General features: G+C 35.7%; 1 protein-coding gene across 1 annotated transcript in view; it reads right to left on the reverse strand.

Moving 5' to 3' along the window:
* ZSWIM5 (zinc finger SWIM-type containing 5) overlaps positions 1–19,020 on the reverse strand; it is a 147,342-nt gene that overhangs the window by 44,599 nt on the left and 83,723 nt on the right. Inside the window, exons 3-4 of the mRNA XM_006911420.1 lie at positions 5,701–5,849; positions 4,309–4,459 (exon numbers count right to left, since the gene is read on the reverse strand). Coding sequence (XP_006911482.1) covers positions 4,309–4,459; positions 5,701–5,849 — 300 coding nt within the window. The remainder of the gene's footprint in view (positions 1–4,308; positions 4,460–5,700; positions 5,850–19,020) is intronic.

Here is a 19,020-nt window from a genome sequence, read left to right on the forward strand (position 1 = left end):
GGAAGAGAAAAAATATATAGAATTTAAAAATTAAAAAAAGAAGTTATTTTGACATGTGGAGGCATGTTAGAAAAAGGAACTAAAAGGTAGAAATTGCTCTTTCTGAGAAGTGAGAGTTGGCAATGTGAAGAAATGAGGCCAGGGAATATTGTTTTTTTATATAAGGTTTGTAGAATTATCTGATGTTTTAACCTGTATATATGTATTACTTTATTTTAAAAGATTAACAAGAGATAAATATAGTTCTTTGGGCGGAGAGATGGAAGGAAGGTGTATATCCAAATAGGAGAAAGGATGTAAGCTAAGGCAAAAATGCTCTCAAAAGTCATCTTAGTCTAATCTAACTCTTTGGATATTTAGTCTATTAGATGTTTTTACCTTCTGGTAGAAAATTTTTATAATCTAGGATGTTAGCATTTAGTCCAACAGGGATAGTAAGGTCCTACCAATTACAGTGTACTTTATGAACACTAGGTGGCAGGAAATCTTTAATATGTAAAGTGCAGGAGGTAAAAACTTTGGAACAATGTCATAGTAAGAAAAATGCACAAATGTTCAGATCATAAAAGAGTTACTCTATCCACTTTTAGGATTTAAGAATCCTAAAGGCCTATATAAACTTCATGAGAAAAAACTTTTTCTTCACATTGTAGTTCTTCCTCTATGCTGTGTCTATGTTCTTCTAAAACTAATGTAGGAAGCGATAGGGCCCCACCCATCAACAACCAAAAAAGATAAGAAAACCTCATAATTTAAGATGAGAAGAATGGAGTGCTTCGAATGGAATTTTGAGGAAATATCAAAATTCTGAAAGCCAACAGATCTTGGATTGGGTGCAGAAGTTAGGAAACAGAGGAAACCAAGGACGACTCTTAGATTTTCTTCTTGAACGATTAGATGCATCTTGTTGCTGTGTACTAAGATGGGCACAACAGGGGAAAATAAGGATTTGGCAGGAAAATTAAGAGTTCTGTGATGGTCATGTTAAGTTGAGATGTTTCTTAGAAGTGGCAGGAAACTGGACACTGAGCCTAGAGCTCAGGAGGAAGGTCAGAGTTAGAGACATAAATTTGTGACTTAGCTGCATCTGGATGGTATTTAAAACCACGGGACTGAATATGATCACTTAGGTAGTGAATGTAGACAGGGAAGTGGGTGCTGTGGAGTACTCAATATTTAGAATGATTGAGAAAAGGCAGAGGAGCCTGAAAAGCACACTGAGAGAAAGCAGCTAGGAATGCTGGAGGAAAACCAGGCGGGTGGGATTATGGAAGCCAAGAGAAGAACAGGTTTCAAGGATATGGTCAATTTTATTGAAAATTACTAAGAGATCAAATAAGGTAACAACTAAGAAACGACTACTGTATCTAGAAATATAGAGGTTACTGGTAATTTTGACAATAGCTACTTCAGTAGTGTCAGCAATGAGCAATGGAAGCTCAACTTCAGGGGGTTGAAGAGATAATGGAGGTGAGCAAATAGAAAGAGTAATTGCAGACAAGTTTTTCAAGAAGTGTTCTTTAAAGGGAAGAAGAGAAATAGGGTAATGATTGGAGGGGGGTGGGAATATCAAAGGCACTTTTCTTGAGACTAAAGATATTAGAACATGTTTATGTGCCAATGGGGTTGATCCAGTAGAGACCGAAAAATTAATGATGCCAGAGCAAGGATAATTGCAGGCATAAAATTTTTTGGAAAAGGAGATGGTATAGGACCTAGAGCAAATATGTAAGGACTGGCCCTTTATGGGAGCAGAGATACTTTATAGATTTTAACAGAAGAGAAAGTAAAGCATATGTGTGCAGATATGGGGAGATGAGAAAACTTCATGCCTGATTGCTTCTTAAGTTCCTACAAACCCTTTCTAGGCCCTCCCCAGGTGATCGGCCTTGGGGCCAGTAAGGAACTCTGAGTAGTTAAGGGAAGCATGAATCTCTGTGCTCTAGAGTCTAACCCATAAGACTTCCTTTAGTGCCATGGTTCTCAAAACGTGGTCTCTGGAACAGTGGCATCAGCATTGGCAAATGATCAGGCCTCACTCCAACCTACTGAATCAGAAACTCTGGGGATAAGCCTCATAATTTGTTCTAACAAGTACTCTGAGTGATTCAGAGAAGTTTGAGAAACACTGTCTTTGCAGAATGCTGAGTTTCTTGGAAGGTCGATATAGCAATTTCTCAGATATGAAAATGTCAGAAGCAAGAGGTTTTCATTATGAGCCTAAGTACATGACAAGAACTTTAAAAGCACTGAAAGCCATTCTTCTTACTTCCTCTCACCTACCATTACCCCAAAAACCAAGCCCAAGTTCACAGCACAATCCCATGACTGTTATAGAAATTACTCCAAGGGGTTCAGGCCTCAGATGAAATTTACTCTCTGAAGAAGGTTGATTTCAAATTCTTAGAAAACATGCACTTTGAGAAACAGAGTGCATTACAAGATAGAATTGAGAGAGATGTTGAGACGGATATTTGATTTGGAGTCAGACAGATTGGGGTTCTAGTATTAGAACCACCACTTGTTAGTGTGTGACTTGAATAACATACTTAACTTTTCTGAGCTCAATTTTCTATTCTAAAAATATGGAGATGCCAATATCTTAACCTGGAAGGGAGTCCATGCCTATAATCCCTTCTGAGGAGTCTAGAAGCAGTTCCCAAGTCGCCATGCATTGTGTCATGTGACCCTGGTCACAACTGGCTGGATGGGAAGCTACAGACTAATAGTGCAACATTCCTGTACTTCAGAAAATGTGATTGTGTTAAGGCAGAGGCAGCTTTCTATAATTCTTTATTTTTTTCTGTATCCAAAAGTAACCAGAGCTATTTGTTTTTTTGCAATAAACACACAATTACCTCATAGGGTTGTTATGAGAATTAAGTGAAACAATGTGAGTATGATCTTTAAAAGGGAGATTAGCATATAATAATGTAGCTATTCATTATTAATGAAAGCTCTGAAGCCATTAGTGCTCTAGGTGTTATTGAAAAGCCTCAGCACCCAAACCAAAAGCCCACACTTACCCCCAAAGTAACCAAGTACAGTCCCAGAGTCATTAAACCTCATTCCTCAAGGTTTTCAGCCCTGAGAGCATAAAATATATGCCTCAGAGGCTTTGGTCTAGAAGAACTCACTAAAATCCTAAGCTGCAGTTTTTTCCTCTGCTATTAGGTACAAGTAGAAAGTTTGTTGTTACTTTCTGGGGTGGGGGAAGTACCAAGGAGCTATATTAGAACTTTTAGAATATGCCATATAGAACTTGTTCAGTATAACCCAAAAGTGGGGCCATGATTGAATGGTGAGTTCAGAGGATTTTGACAACATGAAGAGGAACTGAGACAGCATTGTAAAACTGGACTTGGAGCAGGGGAATGATAAAGAAAAATGATTACTAAAGAACATGGCCTTGATAAGAAGAATGAAGAACAGGGAGGCCATTCAAGAGGCCACAGTTCCAATTTAATCTAAAAGTCCCAAGGTCCTCACTGAGACCAGTGGTGTCGGAGAACGAAAAGTGGGAATGGACACTAATTTGCATTTTGAAGATAGGGGAATCAAATGGAGTTGGTGACTGGATGTAGGGAATAAAAGGAAAATGAGTGCTTCACAATAAGTTTCATAGAATAAAGAGTGGTGGTGCCAATGCTAGTCAGGAAAATCATTTTTTTATAGGAGGCCTGAGTTCATTTTTAGATTTCTCAAGCTTAAGGCAATCAGGGGATTTTTCAGTGGAAAGAGTCAAAGGATAGCTACTAACATGGGGCTAGAACTCATATAAGTGTAAAAAAGATGAGGGTGAGATCATTGCAGAGCTACATTCTAAAGCCATGATATTAAAAAAAAAAAAAAAAAAAAGAGGTTTTCAAGGTAGTATAAAGAAGACTAGAAGTCCAAAGTCCAGGTCTTGGAAACTGTCCTATGTCTAAGAGGTCTGTCAAGGAGTGAAAAGAGGAACAGATGCAGAGAAAGTGAGAAAAATAAGGTTGGTAAGTATTTGGAGAGCCAGGCTAGTGCCATGCAACAGAAGCCAAGGGAAGAAGTTTTCTCTCAGCAAAGGCTTCTATGTAGTATCATCTGGAACAGAATGCTGATGTCAATAACAAAGCATAATGCTGTGGAAGCAACACAAGTGAGTTCAGAATTACTCTGGGTGGCCTCTGTAGAGCCTAAATCTTCCACCAGCTGGGATAAAGTTCACTCAGCAAAATCTAATATAATGACTGATGGCAAGTGTTTACTAACACTCTTGCCAAGGAACAAGCTGGTAGGACAGACATAGCACTTCTCTGAGACATGGGAACTTACCTAGCTCATCCCAGAGCTGCCTGCACTTATCTGTCATGCTTGTTCCTTGCTGCCTCCAGAGCGTGAGTCGTGGATCAGCCATAAATTGCTCAGTTATTAGCGTCAGCATCCTTGCTCCATTGGAATCTCTCATCCGCAGCATCTCTCGAACCTGACACATAAGGAGGGGTAAGGGGTTGGTGACTGCACATCATAAAAAAGTAGGAGGAGAAGAAAGGAGAGGAAGAGGAGGAGAAGATGAAATATCTAAGCACAATATTTCCAAAAAGCCAAAAAGAAGGCCTTTTATTCTGTAAAGAAATTCTCTGCATGTATCAAGAAAGGCTGCTATGCACAATGGGATACCACTTCACACTTACTAGAATGGCTAGAATCAGACAGCCAGATAACAACAAGTGTTGGTGAGGATACAGAGAAATCAGAACCCTCATATACCATTGGTGGAAATGTAAAATGCTGTAGTCACTTTGGAAACCAGTCTAGCAGTTCCTCAAATAATTAAACAGAGAGTTATCATATAACACAATTCTACTCCTAGAGAGAAATAAAAACATATGTCCACAAAGAAATTTGTACAAGAATGTTTATAGCAGCATTATTTATAATAGCCAAAAGGTTGAAATAATCAAAATGTCCACCAACAGACAGATAAACAAAATGTGGGGTATCTATACAATGGAATATTATTTGGCCAGAAAAAAAGGAATGAAGTACTGATATAACACAAATGGCCTTTGAAAATATTATGCTAAGTAAAAGAAGCCAGTCACAAAAGACTATATACTATGATTCCATACTATGAAAGTCCAGAAAATCTATAGAAACAGAAAGTAGATTAATAGTTGCTTAGGGCTGGGGAAGGGGAATATGAAGGATAGGAAAATGATAGCTAAAGGGGATGGGATTTCTTTTGAAGGTGATGAAAATGTTCTAAAGTTGACTGTGGCGATGGCTGCACACCTCTTAATATAAAAGCCACTCAATTGTACACTTTAAAATAGGGGAATTTTATGGTATGTGAATTATATCTTACTAAATGTATTAAGAAACAAAAGAAAACCTGCTGTGAGACCTCCAGTACGAAAATCTCTTCAAGGCCTCATCGGGCAGCCTTGAGTTCAAATCTTTATTACTAAAACACCCCCAGCAATGCTAACTCATTTAGAAAGTGGAACAGAAGAGGACTACCAGGATGAGGTAGGAGGAGCTCCCTGGATGCAACCTGCTCAGGTCTGCTCTGATCAGCTTCTTTTATTAGTAAGCTTTCAAGCATTCAGCACAGCTAGGTCAAGTGAGCTGGCTACAATGCACGAAGCCAAAAGTTTAGTGAGCTCAGTTTACTTAAGAAAGTAAACAGACAAACAAACAAAACACAACCTTTTTAGATCTTACCTTGGCAAACATTGAATTGAGTTGCTTTCCAGAGCCATAGTAACCACCCTGGGAGAGAAAGAGCTTCACTTGTTCTTTCACCTGTTCTTCATCCAAATGCCAACAGTTCTCATCATCAATGCTGGCCCCAGCTGTGGGGTCAGGGGCACCTGTGAGGAATGGGAACAGTAAAATGACTCCCGAGTTCACATGGTACACATTGAGCGGGAAAGGCACTTTGCGAATATATAAAAAAACATTTACAGATGACATGATACTATATATAGAAAACCCTAAAGAATCCACCAGAAAATTAATAGAATTTATAAAAGAATTCAGTAACATAGCAGGATACAAAATTAATATAAAGAAATCTGTTATATTCTTATATACTTATAACAATCAGAGGAAAAACTAAGAAAACAATCCCATTTACAATTGTATCAAAAAGAAAATACTAAGAATAAATTTAATCAAAGATATAAAATACCTCTACTCTGAAAACTATAAGACATTGAAGAAAGAACCTGAAACACACACGAATAAATGGAAGATATACCATGTTCATGTATTGGAAGGATTAATACCATTACTCCTAAAAGCAATCTACATATTCAATGCAACTCCTATCAAAATACCAATGACATTCTTCTCAGAATTAGAATAATCCTAACATATATGGAACCACAAAAGACTACAAATAGCCAAAACAAAAAAGTACAAAGTTGGAGGTATCACGCTTCCTGATTTCAAACTATACCACAAAGCTGTAATAATCAAAACAGTATATTATTGGCACAAAACCAGACACATAGATCAATGAAACAGAATAGAGCATCCAGAAATAAACCCTGGCTTAAATGGCCAACTAACCTACAACAAAGGAAGTAAGAATATACAATGGAATAACAAGTCTCTTCGATGAGTGATATTGGGAAAACTGGACAGATACATGCAAAAAGATGAAACTGGACTACTTTCTTATACCATATACAAAAATAAACTCAAAATGAATTAAAGACTTAAATGTAAGGCCCGAAACCATAAAACTCCTGGAAGAAAACACTGGTAGTAAACTACGACAGTCTGAATAATATCTTTTTGACTAGGTCTCCTTGAGCAATGGAAACAAAAGCAAAAATAAACAAGTTGGACTCCATCAAATTAAGAAGCTTCTGAACAGTGAAGAAAGCCATCAACAAAACAAAATAAAAACCTATTCAGTGGGAGAATATATTCACAAATGATATATGTGATAAGGAGTTGGTATCCAAAATATATAACAAACTCATACAATTCAGTAACGAAAAAATAAACAATCTGATCAAAAAAGTGACAGAGGTCATGAAAAGACATTTCTCTAAAGGAGACATACAGATGGACAGCAGACATATGAGAAGATGCTTAACATCACTAATCAGGGAAATGCAAATCAAAAGCACAAGATACCACCTCATACCAGTCAGAATGGCTATTATCAAAAAATCAAAAAATAACATGTTGGTGAGAATGTGGAGAAAAGGGAACCCTCATGCACTGTTGGTAGTACTACAAATTGGTACAGCCACTATGGAAAACATTATGGAAAGTCCTCAAAAAAATAAAAATAGATTTACCATATGACCCAGCAATTCCACTTCTGGGTATTTATCTGAAGAAAATAAAAACACTAATTCAAAAAGATATATGCACCCCTATGTACACTGCAGCATTATTTACAACAGCCAAGATATGTAAGCAACCTAGGTATCCATCAATAAATGAATGGATAAAGAAGATATGGCATAGATAGATAGATAGATAGATAGATAGATAGATAGATAGACAGACACACACACACACATATACATAAACACACACAATGGAATATTACTCAGCAATAAAAATAAATAAAATCTTGCCATTTGAGACAACATAGATGGATCTAGAGAGTATTATGCTAAGTGAAATAAGTGAGACAGAGTAGAACAAATACTGTATAGTTTTACTTATATGTGGAATCTAAAAACAAACAAACAAACAAACCAAAACAGAAAACAGATTCATAGAAACAAAGACCAAAGGGATGGTTGCTGGAGAGAGGGAGTGGAGAAATGGGTCAAAAAGTTGAAGGGGAATATAGTAATAATATTGTGATAAGTTGGCATGGTGACAGGTGATTACTGGAATTAGTTGGGTGAGCACATTGTAAAGTATAAAAAATGTAAAATTACTATGTTATATACCTAAAATTAATATAACTAAAAATATCATATACCAATTATACTTAAATTAAAAAATTAAAAACCAAAAAACAAAAAAACCACAAATAGATATTTTGCTTTAATCTGAGTGTCAACTGTGTGGTCCAAAATAAATGTAAGGAATCTAATGCTAGTTTCATGTTCTCTTAAATTTCAGTTGTATCTTCTTCCAAGATCAATATATATCATCTTAGTGGGAAAAAAAGTCTGGAAGGAAATACAAACATGAAAATAGTGATTTTTTTTCCTTAGGAGGGTGACATTTATGTCTTTCTTTTTGCCTTTTATGAAGTTCAAATAAGCCTTAAGGTATACGTATTATTTTAAAACAAAAATATTTTCTAAGAAGACAAAACATTCTGTTTTTAAAGTTCATTATAAAATTGTAGCTTCTCAAGTAAAGTCAACATTTCTAAATTTCTAGAAACTTGCCCCCTAAAGCACAGGCAGAGTTGTATATAGAGTGATATAATTTTATAAATTTATACTCAAAATATCTTTCACATCTTCGTTCACTTCAACACCACCACTTAAAAAACAGTTTTAGTTATTTACACATTCCTCTTCCCTAGTAGCCTGTTAGCTCTTTGCTAACGGTTGAATTCCAAGTTGAATCCATGGTTAAATTACCTATAGCACAGTGCTGGTAATGTGACAGACATCCAACAAACGTTTATGGAATGAAAACTGAATCTTCTCTCACTTTCTCAAAGACAGAGTCTTGCAATAAGTTTTTAGAAATCTGCCTCCAAGTGACAATAGACTATATGTCAACACTCTATAGGTGTGGCCATGCAATAGTTTAAAATTCATGTCATGTTTAATCAGTCAGTCTATATTTTTCTTCCTCCCTATATCAAAGCCCTGGTCAAACGAAATCCAGGTCTGCACAGCAAAGCTTTTTTTACTGCATCTCATTCCCCAGGGAATCAGGAGGGTTCACACATTGATTTATTCCACAAATACTAATTAACACATATAATCTGCCAGTTTATGGTTCAGTAGTCTCTCCTTATACATGGGGATATGTTACAAGACCCCCAGTGGATGCCTAAAACCACAGATAATGCCAAACATATATATATAATGTTTTTTCTTATATATACATACCTATGATAGTTTAATTTATAAATTAGGCACGATAAAAGATTAGCAACATTAATAATAAAATAGAACAATTATAATATACTATGATGTTATATTATTATACTGTACTACCTTTTCACTTAAAAGAAGCACTTTATGGGCTTCTCTGTGGCATATCCAAATTGTTGGCATCACTACTCTTGTGCTTCGGAGCCATTAAGTAAAATAAGGGTTATTTGAACACAAGCACTGCATACTAGGACAGTTGATCTGATAACCAAGACAGCTACTAAATGACTAACGAGCAGTTAGTGTATGTGAATATGCTGGACAAAGGGACAATTCATGTCCTGGGTGGGATGGAGTGGGATGGAGCAGGACAGAGTGAGATTTCATCACACTACTCAGAATGACATGTAATTTAAAACTGATGAATTGTTTATTTTTGGAATATTCAATTTAATACTTTCAGACCGCAGCTGACCACAGGTAACTGAAACCACAGAAGGTGGAACTGCTGATAAGAGAGGACTATGGTATCTACTACATGCTATTCTTCTTCAAGTCTATTATTCTAAACACAGTTGATCATATCATTTTACTGCTCAAATGATGATTTAGATTTTTACTAAATTAAGTCCAAATGCCTTAGCTTGGCATTCAAGGCCTTCCATGCTCAGGCCCCCTATCTTTCATTTCTAGCCCTGTCCTCCCTATACTTATCCTATGCTTCAGCTAGAAACTTTGTGTTCCCAGAAGTCAACACATTTCCTTATGATTTTGGTATGCTTTTCCCCTTATTCCCCTTCCCCTCCCCGCAGACGGTTCTTTGGCCAAACACACACTTCTCATTGTCAATACTGCCTCAGCTCTAGAGTCAGGGCCACAATGAGAAATGGAAACCATAAAATTGGTATACAGAGAGGCTAACACTGCCAAAGGTCATGTACTGCTTAGTTCGCTTGGCGGGAGAGGCTCTTTTACTCCCTCACTGAAATAGCCATATATCCCATTGCTACCTGTCAAAGTATGTCCATTTTATGCTCAAATGCATATAAAGGCACTAACAGTCTTCTAAGTACTTTATTATTATCTCTCTTAAAGAGCTGTTGCATTTTGTTTTATATTGACATTTGCATTTCTCATATATTCCTAACTGAATTGAAGGTTTTTAAGAGTAGGGATTCATTTTTGTACCTCACAGTGCCTGGCTCATTATAATATTTATCGAATGAACAAATATATGTCTCATTATCATCTAAATTTATGCTCCAGGTGGGCAAATAATATATCCTATACTTCTTTTGTATCCCGAAGTCGCAAAGCAAAACAAATATACTCCTCCTTATCCCGAAATATTTGCTAATAACAACCATTTATAGAGTGCTTCCTACATGCCATAGTCCAAGCACTTTTTATACATATCTCCACTAGAATGCATGCTCCTTGAGGGCATAAACTGTTTTGCTTGCTGGTATATTTGCAACATATAGAACAGTGTCTGGCACAGAGCAGGTGCTCAATGAATATCTGTTGAGTAAATTCCAGTGAACTCTTGTAACAATTCTATGAGGTGGTATTATTATTATACTTAAAAAAAAAAAAAAAAAGAACAACTCAAGAAAACACAAAGCCTAAAGCTTATACAGTAACAAAACAAATGGAAAATATAAGCCAGAATCTACATGTCAGTCTCTCTCCAAAGTCTGTGTTCTTTACTACAAGGCTATACTTTGGCCTTTGGCCTCAGACTGATGATCCACCAGCTGGTTCCATGCCCCTGAAGATAAGCTGGGTGGTGTGTCTGAAGACAGCCAAATCATTTCTTGGCCTATGCTACCACACAGAATACAGGCATACCTTGCCTTTTTTGTGCCTTGATTTATTATGCTTCACAGATACTGTGTATTTTACAAATTGAAGGTTTATGGCAACCTTGCACCAAGCAAGTCTATCAGCCATTTTTCCAACAGGCTCAGATGATGATGGTTAGCATTTTTTAGAAAAAAAAGTATTTTTTAATTAAGGTATGTACATTGTTTTAGACATAATGCTATTGCACATTTAATAGACTACAGCATGGTATAAACATAAATTTTATATGCACTGGGAAACCAAAAAATTCATGTGACTTGTTTTATTGTGATACTCACTTTACTGCGGTGGTCTGGAACTGAACCTGCAATGTCTCCAAGGTATACCTGCATAGAATTAGTCAGAATAATGTATTTTCCACATATTGAGGATAATAGAGTTCTCTCACTAGTGATTCTCTTGGGATTTGTGTTAAAAATACAGATGATATCCTCAATTCTAATGATTTTAGTTTTTAGTAGCTCTATAGAGACAGAACTGAGATAGAATGAGATAAACTAGGCATAAATCAAGGACTAGGCCTCTGAGTACCTTGTTGCTAAGGATGAGGAAGATGAAAGAACAGCAATTGTACTCCAAAAGCAAGTGGCAGACATGGTTTAAATACCAGTTCAGACCCTTGGGTGGTTAAACTAGGATATAAAAAAGTAGGAGCAGGACCCAGTCTCCTAGGGGAGCTGGCTTTAATCAACTGGTAGTGTACATGACATCCCCTCTAAGATTTGAAAAGGTATGGAGAAAACTGGAATACCTTTTGGGCCCAGGCAGTAGTGGCAGCAGCTGTGGAGGAAATAAGGCACAATTTATAAATACCTACTATGCAGATTATAGAGAACTGCTGAGATAGGATAAGGCCTTCAGAGTTACTAAGAATAAAATTTCACCTAAAACTTCAAAAAGTTCGTTTATCTGATAGGAAAGAAAGGAAGGAAACGGTATAAATGTTTGTTGGTATACAATAAGCCCAGGAGATGAGAAACTGAGCTACCAAAATAGGAGGTTGCAGCAAGAAAGAGAGTAAGTCAATATTTGAGGCATCCAGGTAACAAAGCACAAGGAATTGGTGTGACTATTGAAGGAAGCAAAGTCATCTGGGAAAGCATGAATTGGCAAGAGGCCCCAAAGATAATTTCCTAAGACATTTTCATTTGTTTAACCAATATTTATTGAGAGCCTACTATGTGCTGGGACCTCAGACAAATACTAGATATACAGTGGTAAACAAAGCAGGTATAGTCCCTTGTCCTTGTGGAGCTGTTAGCCTAGTTGGGACGTTAAGGAAAAAGAAAAATCACACATGTATATATTTGTGTGGAAAGAAAGAAAGGTCAACCAAGTTTTTCCTAAGAAAGTGACATTTAAGTGGACACCTGAAGAATGAACAGGAGTTAGCTTGGCAGAGAGTGGAGGAAATATTGTGCATATTTTTTGTTCAAAAAAGCATGAAGTCATAAATTATTGTGGTAATTAAGTACCTCTATAATAAAGGGGGGAGGATAGTAAGAGTATTCCAAGGAAAGGGAATATCATGTGAAAATGTAGGCAAAAGCTACGATCATGCAAGGTTTTGTAGGCCATATGAAATTTGGATTTTATACTGAAGGCAACAGGAGACCAAGGTTTTGTAGACCATATGAAATTTGGATTTTATACTGAAGGCAACAGGAGACCAATATTACAGACAACAGGAATATTAACAAAATCTGTAGTTATAGAAAAGTTACTTTGGATGGCTGTGTGGAGAATGGAATAGAAGAGAGAAACTGTGGATATATACAGATATCAGTTAGAAGGCTACGGTAGCAATCAAAGTGAGAGATTATAGTGGTTTGATGGCAGTATCACCTTAAATATACAGAGGAATGGAAAATGATGAAATATACTTCGGAGATAAAATTAACAGGTCTTGCAATGGAATGCATGTGGATTATAAGAAAAAGGTGTTAAGGATGATTACAAGGTTTCTTATCATGATCTAGAGCTAGATGGTGGTGCTATTTATTAAGCAAGTTTGGGAGAGAATATAAATTTACATTTGGGTATGTTGACCTCGGGATGTCTTTGTGATATTGGCATAGTCAGTTGAAAAAAGAATCTAAAGCACAAACGATCTGGGCTGGAGAAATATATTTGAGTCATAGTACATAGATGACATTTCAAGTCAAGGATGTAGCTGAGACCAGCTATAGAGATCATGTAGAATAAGATGAAGAGAAAACCTAAGATTAATTTATAAGAAATGTCAACATTAAAGGTCATATAGTAGAGGAGGATATAGCATTTAGGAATAAATAAACAAGAGATGTGCACAGATTAATTTTAACTAGATAAACTAGGCCTGGAGTTCACAACCAGCCTCTCTAGCTGTCCCTCCTTAATTTCCAGGCAAAATCTTTTGGTTAAAAAAAAAAAAAAAAGATGAAAATGTCCCTATATGTTTACTGGTTAGAATAGTTTAGTCTTTTTATTAAAAAAAATGAGTATGAAATTCAGTAGTGGTAAAGCAGACCCAGTCAATGTAAATGACACTTTAACATTATAGTGTGAAATTTCCCACAGGAAGATAAGGTAGAAAGGATATCTTTTATAAATAATTATGAAACAAAATAGCTTGGGTTGAGGCTCCAAGTTAGCATGAGGCTGTTACAATGAGACCTGCCCTGAGAGGACTATTATGTCTGTGGAACAAATTTTTCTTTCATTCTTAAACATCCTTTTTGAAATTATAAAAATAATTCATGCTTATTGTAGAAAATATACTAAAGCATAAAGAAAATAAAAATCTACCTATAATTCCACCAGCCATAGATTAATGTTAATATTATGGTATATATATTTCCTTCCAGTTTTTTTTTACCCTGTACACATACGTATGCAGAAACACATACCACTTTTTAAATTAAAAATTTTAAATTGAAATATAAATTATGAAAAGTGCACATATATTAAGTGTACAGCTTGATGAATTATCAGATAGTGATTTTAACAGTGTAACTGTCATCAAAGTCAAGAAATAGACTACTACTAGAATCCCAGAAGTCCCTTTGTAAACACTCTTGTTTCCTCTCCCCCCAAAGTAACTATCATCCTGACTTCTAATACCAGGGACTTGTTTTTAAACTTTACACAAATAGAATCATACAAGTTATTCTTTTGTGTCTGGCCTCTTTCACTCAACATCATATTTGTAAGATTCACCCAAATTTTTGTGTTTAGCAATACTTTATTTATTTTCACTGATGTATAAGTATTCCATTATATAAATGTATCAACTTATTTAGCTATTCTACTGTTGATGGATATTTGGGTTGTTTCTATTTTAGGCTATTACAAATTATGCTATTCATTTCCATTGGGCAGACATCTAGGAGAAGAATTTCTGGGTCACTGGGTATGCATATGTTCAACTTTTTGGTTAGATGATACCAGTTTCTCAAAGTGACTGTAACAATTTACATTCCCACCTGCAAAATATTAGTTCCAGTTGCTCAATATCCTCACTAATACTTGATATTGGCTTAGCCATTTTGGTAGATATGCAGTGGCAAGTCTTCGTGGTTTTAGTTTGCATTTCCCTGATTACTAATTAGTTAAACACCTTTTAATATGTGTATTAGGCATTTTGATATCCTTTTTTGTCAAGAGCCTTTTGTGTCTTTCATCCATTTTACTATTTGTAAGGGTTCTTTATATATTTAGGATATAAGCCCTTTGTCAGTTATCTGTGTTATAAATATCTTTTCCCAGTACTTGCTCGCCTTTTTAGTCTCTTTTTTTCTAACTTTTAAAATATTTTCAATTACAGTTGACATAAAATATTATATTAATTTCAGGTGTACAAAGTAGTTAATAGACATTTATATAACTTACAATGTGGTACATATGTCTAGTACCTATCTAACACCATACATCATTATTATAATATCGTTTACTATATTCCCTATGGTATATTTTATTTTCCCATGACAGTTTCTATAACTGGCAATTTGTATATCTTAATCTCTTCTCCTTTATGACCCCTTGCCCACTCCCCTTCCCATCTGGCAACCATCAAAATGTTCTCTGTACCTATGAGTTTATTTCCATTTCATTTATTTTGTCTTTTAGATTCCGCTATAAGTGAGATCATGCGGTATTTCTCTTTGTCTGTCTGACTCATTTTACTTAGGTCCATCCATGTTGTCACAAATGGCAAGTTTTAATTCTTTTTTATGGCTGAGTAATATTCCATTGTATACATGTACCACATCTTCTTTATCCAACTGTCTATCGATGGACACTTAAGTTGCTTCCATATCTTGGCTATGTAAATAATGCTGCAATGAACAGAGAGGTGCGTATGTCTTTCCGAATTAGTGTTTTTATTTTCTTCAGATAAATTCCCAGAAGTGGAATTGCTGGATAATAGCGTAATTCTATTTTTAATGTTTTGAAGAACTTCCACAGTGTTTGTACCAATTTACAATCCAACCAACAGTGCATGAGGATTCCCTTTTCTCCACATCTTCACCAGTGCTTGTTGTTTGTTGATTTATTTATGATAGCCATTCTGACTGGTGTGAGGTGATATCTCATTATGGCTTTAATTTGTTTTTCCCTGATGATTAGTGATGTTGACCATCTTTTTATATGTCTACTGGCCATCTGTATGTCCTCTTTGGAGAAATGTCTATTCAGGTCCTCTGCCCATTTTTTAATTGGAGAGAGAGAGAGAGAGAGAGAGAGAGAGAGAGAGAGAGAGAGAGAGAGAGAAAGAGGGAGAGAGAGAGAGTGTGTGTGTGTGTGTATTAAGTTGTATGAGTTCCTTTTTAGTCTTTTAATGGTGCCTTTTGACAAATAGCAATTTATATTTTTTAGTGTAATCTAATTTATCAATTTTTTCCTACTTAAATTCTTTCCTTCATCAAGGACATGAAATTACTTTCTTGTTATCTCCTACATGCTTTATAGTTTTACTTTTCACATTTGTATCTGCAATCCATCTGTAATTGACCTTTCTGTATGGTATGAGGTAGTAATCAAGTTTTCTTCCCCTCATTAATATCCAATTTATCTAGCATCACTTATTGAAAAGATTCTTCTCATTGCTGGGCATTTGGTAAAATCCTTTCAGTTTGGAAACTCAATGTTTTTGTTCTAGAAAAATTTCTTCAAATTATTTCATTGATACATTTCTTACCTCTGTTTTCTACTTCTGAAACCCCTATTATTCAAACATTGTAATTCCAGGATTTGTTCTATTAATTTTTGACATTTTTTCCTCCTATTTTTCATCTCCTTATCTTTTTGCTCTACTCTATAGGAAATTTTCTTACATTTATTTTCCATCACTTGGTTTTATAATTTTTTTTTTGCCTTTGTATTTATACTACTCATTAGTTTGTTCTGTGAATGTTTTTATAGTATCCAGTTTTTGTTTCATGGTTGCAAAATCTTCCTTTATTGTTATGATGATAATATCAATACCTTCTCAAAGTTGGCTTTTCTTTGCATAGTCTCTATTTCCCCAAAAATACCTTTCTATATTTGTTAGTTATAGTCTGTATCGTCCACAATATTCAACACTGTTGACCATTCACTTTTTGAAACTCAATTCTATACTGGCTTTGATTATAACTTGCTAACTTTTTCTCATTTCTCATTCTACTTTGCTATTTGCTACATTCGCTCTTATTTCATCACCTATATATGCATGGCTCTATTCGTTAAACAAATCCTGATTATTTCCCAGGTACCATGCTTGGAGATGAAGACATGAAAATTAGTAAGACATGGTTCCTGACTCAACTCCTTATCTTACTTTTTCTTGGTATACAATCTCCCTTCATGAATAAGCAGAAACTGAAGAACTGGCCAGGATGTTCATGCCACAGAATCTTAGGGTATGAAGTTACTAGAGCAAATTAAATCTTCAATCCAAAGGGGACAAGGCAAAGTCTAGCTATAACTACATATAGGGACTAATACAAGCAAAGATTTCAGGCAAGTTAGAAGCAGAGCAATCCCTGATATTAAAAGCAGGCAATTAGCAGTTTTAGAAATCTTATTCCAGCTTTTTATATCTGTTTTGGTGAGGAGTAGGGTTTAGGAGGAAGAGAAGGAAGAAGTTCTAAGTGTTGAAAGATTCAGCAGGGAACAGAAACATGACTTCAAATATCGTCTCTATGCTAGTAACTCCAGAATTGTGACTTTTGTTCTCAATTCCAGATCCATATATCTTTCTATCAGAAAATTTTACCTAAGTGTTCTACAAGCACCTCAAACTTAAATTGAATTCTTCTTTCTTCTAAATTCATCCCTTCTCTTATGTTCCCTAAGTGAATGGCAAAATTATCATTAAATCAATCAACGTCATACTAGCTAGACATTCTGAGATTCAGTTGTCTCTCATCTTCCTCTTCTTCACTCCTCACTCATCCTACATACCTGAATGTTGAATCTAGTCCATGTTAGCTCTAAAGTATCTCCACCACCACCCCATTTTAAGTATCATTGTCTCTATCAGCACTGGTTATTAGAAATAGGTTAGGAAAGGCCTTGCAGAATACTATAAAACTTGGGGTATAAAACTAATATAAATGTGGGATAAACACAAGTACAGAAGTAGTAGTTCCTAGGGAAGGCTGAGAATCACATTTCAAGTTCAAAGTTATCATTTCAGCCTAATTTCAGACAAATAGTAAGATACCAAGGTGGGAAGTATAATGAGAGATAGAGGTTGCTTCAGCACAGTGGTAAAGAGAAGAGAGTTGCATTGCTGAAAAAGACAGATACCATACAGGTCCTGAACCAATGTGGGCTGTTCAAGAAAAGGCAAGAGACTTGGAAATAGGGAAAAACTCTGGGACAGAGCTAGTGGGAATGAGGCACAAAAGCAGGCAATAGCCCAGTTGTTAGAGTACAGAGCTCTACTTCTCTCTGGGGCTGGGGCAGAACTCAGGTTCCTAAGAACTCTAGATTTAAGGAGGCCAGAGAATTAGAACCTATGTGGGATAAAAAGAAATAGACTACTATTTAATAATATCACTCAAATAGAGAGAGCTTAGTCTTTATGTAAATACTACAACTTTGAGTTTTATAAAGCAACAAAGATTATTTGTTAGTTAGCAAAAGTTCTTGGAAGCCTGTCTGTCTGACTATCCTTGTTTCTGAGGAGGTTGTGTGTAGGACTTGATTAACTCTATTGGACAACTGGGAAAGGTGGGCCCTTTGGCACATGGACTACAGTATTATACAGGCCATCCACCTTGTCTCATTGCCTCTTTCATACTAGTACCATAGTTTTCTTCTAAAAATAGATAGGTTATATAGACAAGCATAAAAACTTGAGTTCTGAAGTCAGATAAGCCTGGGTTATATATAATTTTCTTATTTATGAAATAATAATGGTTATAACACCTACCTCACAGGGTAGTTTAGAAAACTAAATGAATTACATATTTAAAGTCCTTTGTGCAATGCCTGGAACATAGTAGAACCGAACAAACAAAATGAAAAATTGGCTCATGTAGCTATCTTCTCAAAATTCTTCAGTGGTTTTCTACAATTACGTCTCTACAAGCTGGCTTCATTATAAAAGCAGGCGTTTATTTCAGGCTTGGCTGTCTTTCCTACTACTTGGAGGCAGGAACCGCGTCTGTTTTATGCTCTCAACAACCAGCACTATTGCTTGCACATAGTGGGTACTCAACATATACTTGTTGAATAAGTGAGTGAACATAATATCTTTCAATATTCATGCATCCCGCCCCCATTACATACATAGCTCATAAACACAATGCTAACAGTTGTTCTTTAGAATAACTCTGTTGGTGTGTAGGATCCTGAAATGTTAAGAGAATTCTTATACCCATCTCATTTCACTGAATGACAAAAATTATTTTATCCTTTCTCTCACTCTTAAATATTCCAGGCCCTGGGGTCAGGGATTTCATGGACAAATAAAGTCCATAAACTAGATCAATACATAACTCTTTCTCTGTCCTTTTTTTTTGCCAAAACCTTTCTGAGGTAGACAATTGGACTGCTTTAAGAAACTAAGAGTTTAAATATATGGCTGTTTGTATAGAATGAATTAAGGTTAAATGATTATAAATGCAAACCTCTAAACATGCAATAAAGCAACAAAGTAGATTTT

Source organism: Pteropus alecto, unplaced genomic scaffold (genome assembly GCF_000325575.1).
Source record: "Pteropus alecto unplaced genomic scaffold, ASM32557v1 scaffold484, whole genome shotgun sequence".
Classification (NCBI taxonomy): domain Eukaryota; kingdom Metazoa; phylum Chordata; class Mammalia; order Chiroptera; family Pteropodidae; genus Pteropus; species Pteropus alecto.